At 36.2% G+C, this 6,635-nt stretch overlaps 1 protein-coding gene across 2 annotated transcripts in view; it reads right to left on the minus strand.

Moving 5' to 3' along the window:
* The window catches only part of ice1 (KIAA0947-like (H. sapiens)), a 16,616-nt gene extending 12,730 nt beyond the window's left edge, over positions 1-3,886 (minus strand). For both annotated transcript variants that reach the window (XM_016251669.1, XM_016251668.1), the window contains exons 1-3: positions 3,640-3,886; positions 3,177-3,235; positions 2,143-2,177 (exon numbers count right to left, since the gene is read on the minus strand). In XM_016251669.1, coding sequence (XP_016107155.1) covers positions 2,143-2,177; positions 3,177-3,235; positions 3,640-3,729 — 184 coding nt within the window. In that variant the 5' untranslated portion in view covers positions 3,730-3,886. The remainder of the gene's footprint in view (positions 1-2,142; positions 2,178-3,176; positions 3,236-3,639) is intronic.
* Between the last annotated feature and the right edge of the window lie 2,749 nt (positions 3,887-6,635).

The raw sequence follows: 6,635 nt of genomic DNA on the forward strand, positions 1-6,635 counted from the left end.
GAATATCTCTTTGGATTTGAGACTTCAGTCTTTGCAACTTTACAGATCTTCTTTATGCACCAAGAGCTTGTAACAAAAAGAGAAAGGAAAAATTGAAATCGCATCATATGACCCCTTTAAAGTTGGAGTATCTGTGTGTTTTCTCACTCTGGGATCAGATTACTCTCACGAGCAAGCATTGAGCAGGACATGGAAAACCCAGAGTAGAGCATGAGCAGAACAATTAATTACAAAGATAACAATTTTAATGACCTGGGAAAGGTTCAGTTCTGTGTTTTGCTTTAGCATGAAAGTTTGACACTTTCTTTTGGAATTATGAACTGACAATTTTCTTTGTAATGTAATTTATTTGATATCAGAAATTAGAAATGGTTCAATGAAATTAAAAACAATTATTTTGTTAAATGTAACCGAAAACAGGATCAAAAAACGTTTTAATTGTTCCAAAGTGAAAATGTTATTTCTTATGCTGATAACTGGTTAAAGGCGTTGTTATTGTTAACTTTTTCACTTTAATTTTTTTTTGCCTGCACACTCTTACACACACATACCACCTCTTTGCCATGTGAGCTTTTACACCAGTAGCTTTTCTGCTGTGTAAGAGAACAGTGACTGTATCCACAGACATTTGTAAATTAAATGTGCTAGGGTTCAAGTGGCACCTGCTTCTAGCTATTTTTTGCAGTACAAAACAGGTCATTTGAATGAATTTTCCTAATTATAAACATGCTTGATTGCAGTGAAAATAGTTTTGCCATTCAAAATGTTAATTTATTTCATCCTAACCATTTACCATTTGTAAAGGATGTCGCATAGCAGACAGTAAAAATATAATTTGTACTTAAAATTAATTAAAATGAAAAAAAAAAGTTCCTGTTTAATACTAATTTTGTTTCTTGAACCAATTTATAAATGTAATATTTTCACAACCATGCTGTTGCAATGAATATCAGTATGGCTGTGATTACCTGCAGCTTAATGTGGCTGGGCTGATATTCAATACAACAACACTCATGCCCATATGATATTGCTTAAAGGGGTCCTATTATGCTTTTTAACTTTTTTAATTTTAGTCAGTGTGTAGTGTGTATGTTTGGGCATAAAAAAAGATCTAGAAAGTTACAAATCTCAAAGTCCACTGCAAAAGGAGATATTTCGTTTTTTTAAAAATCCCTTTTCAAGAACTACAACGAACGGCTCTTTTGGACTACAGCGTTGGTTTTCCGGGCTTTGTGATATCACAAAGCGGCTCATTAGAATATCATAAAAAAATAATTCCTGCCTACAGAAATTCGAATGGTTGGGGGGTGGGGAGGGGCGAGGTTGTGGTTAGAACGCTTGGTTGAGTGAGTGCATCAGACGAGACGACGAAGAAGAAGTGCTGCTGCAGAGTTAGTGCATCAGAGAAAACCAAGAAGAAGAGCTGCTGTGCTGTAGCCTCAAATTTTCGGCATGTCTACAACAATTCTTACAAGTACAACACGACGTAGCTGGGCGCCGTGGACAGACGCCGAACAGCGCTGCCGGTGTGCCTACACTCATAGAAAATAATGTATTTGAATTTTAAAGACGTGGTGCGACGCTGCGCTTCTCTTCCGGTGTGCGACCGCCTGAAATGCTGTTATTTTCACCTCCGTGCCCAAACGTCTTTGTTTGGGCTTCCGAAAGCATTATAACCCCAATTTGCTATTGTGTTCTGCGCATTTTACTGAGGACAGCTTCCACAACATGAGGGAGTACAGTGCCGGATTTGCCCAAAAGCTTTTGTTGAAAGACGGCGCAAGGGGGTGTGGCAGTACTGAAACACTATCCAAGCTGTTTGCCAATCACAACGCACTGGGACAGCTAACCAATCACAACACATTTTGTTTTTCGGTATTTTACTAATGTAAATTATGTGAAAAATAATGCATTTTTCAAACTACCAAGCAATGCGAGCATGTTCTAGTACACCCCCAAAACAAAATCAAGACTTTGTAAAAGAGCATAACAGGACCCCTTTAATTCAGGACCAAACAGCCCCTCATTAGCAAACTCAGATAATATGCTTATAGTCTACAATGAAATCAATCAGTAAGCCAACAGAGAGCATGACAAAAACAAGTACAACATCATCATCTACATAGCTTTATAAAAGGATATCATCACACTTCTCTTTGTATTCACTCAAGAGACGGCTGAAAATAAAGTAAAAAAGTTACTAGATAGAATAAATACCTTCATAATTTTTGACATTGCAAATAAAACTAAAAAGTCAGCAAGTAACAAGTTAAGAAAACATCCTTCCGGTCAAACATGATAATTATAGTTACAGTATTAAAAAATGTAATGATATTTCTTTAAATATTCTAGGTAGAAGAAACCCTTAATCCTAAATATGAAACTTTTGCTATTCAACTGCAATTACTAAAACCTGAACCATTTGAAGAACATGCTCTATCCAAATTTTGATGTGCACATAATAAAGGCTTAGATTTGCTATATATTTTTTATTTATTTATAATAATTTGCTGTAAAATGTATATGCAATGTATGATTAAAATTTAAAAATCTCTAAATGACTTGGTCCACAACCAACTTTCACATGTCGTGGTGTCATTAATTGCTTTTAATGCTTATTTGCACATTTACAAAGGAACTGCATACATTTTATTATGAATTCCCAATTCCTTATCCACATTTTTCTTCAACGCAGAAGTAAGCCTATGGGTGAGACTTCCGGTTCATTAGCCGCTATAGGTAAATAACGAGGAGAATAACAAAGTGCAGTAAATGGTAAAACTGTTTGCACTACAAATTAAGATAATACATTTAAAAAATACGTTAAGTCACACCAACGTTCAATATCAAGCAGCAAAACGAACTGTTTTGTTCAGCTAAAAATAGCTGGACGGAGTAGACGCAGACGAGACCGGAAGCCAGACCCATAGAATTTGCAAATGGCCGCGCCCATTTTTACAACAAGAAAAAGGTGGATAGCCACAAAACAACACAAATGCTTAATGTCATGACAACACGCGACTCTAATACTGCAGTTCATACAGAAAAACCAAAGTCAGACCTAAGCCTTCGTAATATCTTAATTAACACTGTTCTTTTGCTACACTGCAAGTGAGGTAAACATCTTGAAATTATACCAAATAATAATAATTACAAATAAAATAAAAAACACTCACTCTGTGTCAACGATCTTCTGCTTCAGAGTTAACAAAGCAGCCACATATTCATCCAAGCTCTGGAAAACGTAGAATCACAGACATACAAATGCAGCTTTACTTGTAATCAACAGACAGCATGATGGTTTGAATAAGGAAATTCGTCAAAACAGATGACCTGCATTAAACACCAAATTAATCAAATAACATCAACCAATATTCAGTTGCGTACCACTAACTGGAAATCACATTTATAAGAAGTTACTGTATAATTACAATCAACAATGACTAGGATAGACGTAATATAAACAACATCGTATTGATATACTCAATTTCCATCTATTAAAACCAAATAAGTATTATATTAACAAATTGCATTATTAATCTGCTCCAACTCTCATGAAACACCCATTATTACTTGGGTAACCAATTAAGTGACTTCAAATAGTGGACACTATCTTGGCGTAAGGAATGAAGTTCTCACCTGATTTAAAACAGTGCAGTTTTGACACGTGCCAGAAGTAGCTTCTGAGGCGATTCCTACGGCTTTGGACTGGTTCTCCCCCGGCATCATGGTATTAGTTCAGAAATATCAGCGGAATCGTACACGTACCTCCAAATATCTAAAAACGTGCAAGCAAAACAAGCCCATCAGCTCATCGCACATACAAACGTTCGGCAACACGTTGACTGAGGACCCCAGGGAAAGGCCCCAGCTGCCCGCTGTAGATGCCGGATTGAAAGGTGATGTAGTTAAAATAATAATAATAATCATTTATAAATTATTGTAGAGTTCAATTTGATCCAAAAGTAAATCACTTAATAAACAAAAATGTAACTAACAGTTTGAAACGAATGTGGTATATTTATAATCGAAATATAACAACGTAGTTTAATGTCGGCATAATTTGGGGCGGCAATTTTTTCTAGTGATGGGAAACCGCTGTGTCCGAAATCGCCCCCTATACCCTCATTCACTATTCCCTACATTAGGTCACTAGTTCAGTTCACTAGAAGGAGTGAATGAAAACGAGTAGTGAATTCGGACACTGAGTGCACCGGAAGGAATGCAGCTTTTGCATAGTTTGTGCTTGCTGTTTATTAATCATTTGAAACTAGCAAACTAGCAGCTCCAGTAGTAAGATTAAATGATTTATCTTGAACTCTGTCACGGAAATTATGTATAAACCCTAATCAAACAATTTAATAATCAATTTACAATTAATTTATACCTGTGTTGTACATTGTGCTGTACGCCACGGATGAGCGCTTTGTAAAAATGAACGGATTGATTATTCAGCTGCGGGCGCCATCTTCTGGCGAGACGCGGGAATTCATTCGGCGCGTGACTCTCACGGTGCATTATGGGCATTCTCTAGCCGTTGCCGTCTAGCATGCACCAGTTGTACACTCGTTTTTGCAGTGCATTGTGGGATTGAATGAGTGCACTCGAGAACGTCCACTATAGTTTCGGACACCACTAAAAATGTCTGTTCCCTCAAATAGTGCCCTATTTAAGGGTATAGGGGGTGATCTCGGACACAGCCCGAGGCTTTTATGTGGAAAATAATGTGTTTTTTGAACCTTAAACCGCATAAACACATTTCATTACACCAAATACACAAAATAATGTTCTTTTTAGCAGCATTATATGACCCCTTTAATCTGTGCCAACTCGTGTCATGCGTAGTCCGGTCAATGGATTCCCATATTGATCAATAATATAAAATATACAAATGTGTGATTAATAATTGACGTGAGTAGTAGCAAAAATATTTTGGGTGAGCTGTTTGGGGTCTCTGAGACCCCAGCTAGAACATGATCAAATGCAATAGAGGTGTGACGTGCATTCAGTTTCTGTCTGGTGTTGAGGTTATTCTAGACCAGGGATGGGCAACTGGTGGCCCGCAGTGTCTTTTAGTACGGCCCGCTGGATCATATTAGACTCGGATGATCAATTTTAAAACATTTGAAAAGCAAGTCACGTAAAGATTGCTTTCAGTTTATGATGTTAATACTATCTCCAACCAGGAGAGGTCGCTATTTCCAGCCGCTCCCCTATTCATTTCATCGTAGACGCAGTGTTGCCAATTTAGCAATTTTCCCTTACAAAAATATCCTGCAGGAATTCCTGAAGGAATGCTGCTTTCTGTGCAGGGATCATGCAGGAATCCTGCAGGACAGAACTAAATTCCTTCAGGAATGCCTGCAGGATTTTTTTGTAAGGGTTGTTGCTAAATTTAGCAACTTTTCAGACTACCCTAGCAACTTTTTCTTCCAAAAGCACCTAGCAACAAATTGATCAATTTTAAACATTTATTTGGCAACTTTTAGCAACTTTTGATAAGGACTCAGACAATAAAAAGGCACACATTGTCCATCCAAATTACACAAAAAGAGGAAACCACAGATGCCTAGCAGTACACACATCACGGGAATTGAGTTAGGTGCTATGTGCAATCGTTCAATTTAATAGTAATAATAATTGAATAATTGTTCATTTATGATACACTGCGTTAGTAGCTTGTACCTGCGATTGTTGATCAGTTAGTACACTATAAGAAAAATGAAAAATCTTTCAGGACATTATCCATTATCCATCATCCATTGTAACCCTGTAACCCGAAAAAACACAATGCGTAATTTAAAATACAGGTAAAAAAAAACATTACGGAAAATTCTTTCATACTAACAGTAGATTGTGCCTTATTTTTACAGACGTTTCTTAGAGTGTGGCATACTAACTAACTACTAATACACTGCTTAAAGCATAATTGTTGAGAATGTGTAGAGTTTACTAGCTACTAAAAAAACTTAAATTGTAATCATTTAAAAATGTGTAAGTTTTCAATAATTCAATGTATTTAAAAATACAGTTATTTATATTTTAATATTATATCATGCATATTATTTTAAAAACAAATTTAAATTAACATATCTAAAATATATTTTTTGCTGAGGTTTGACGATGTGACAATTTTGCGTCGTGATTACGCAATGACGTCATTGAGCAATGACATCACAACATCATTTAGCAACTTTTAGCAACAAATCGACCTTCCTTTAGCAACTTTCTTTGAAAATTAGTTGGCAACTCTGGTAGGACGTGCACTCTAATGTAAACATTCACTAACATTAGCAAATAATAAATGAAAAACTGACCATGAAAACAGTATTTTCAAGTTAAGATGGTAAACAGATGATCTTTTTACCAAGTTCAAGGGGATACCCATATGTTTGGAAATCTGTATTTGATTTAAATCGCCATCACACCACTGCTCACAAACAACGGGGACGCCAGAGTTGCACGTGCCTCAAATTTCAAAGGTAAAAATTCATAGTCAACAAAAGCTTTTTGCCAAATGCATGACAGAAATATTTGCACTAGGGTTTCCGCGGGTCCTTAAAACGTCTTCAGTTAAATTGTTTACATTTAAGGCCATGCAAACTCTTAAATGGTACAAAAAGTCTAAATTATAA

This window comes from Sinocyclocheilus grahami, unplaced genomic scaffold (assembly GCF_001515645.1).
Source record: "Sinocyclocheilus grahami isolate Dianchi unplaced genomic scaffold, SAMN03320097.WGS_v1.1 scaffold1066.1, whole genome shotgun sequence".
Classification (NCBI taxonomy): Eukaryota; Metazoa; Chordata; class Actinopteri; order Cypriniformes; family Cyprinidae; genus Sinocyclocheilus; species Sinocyclocheilus grahami.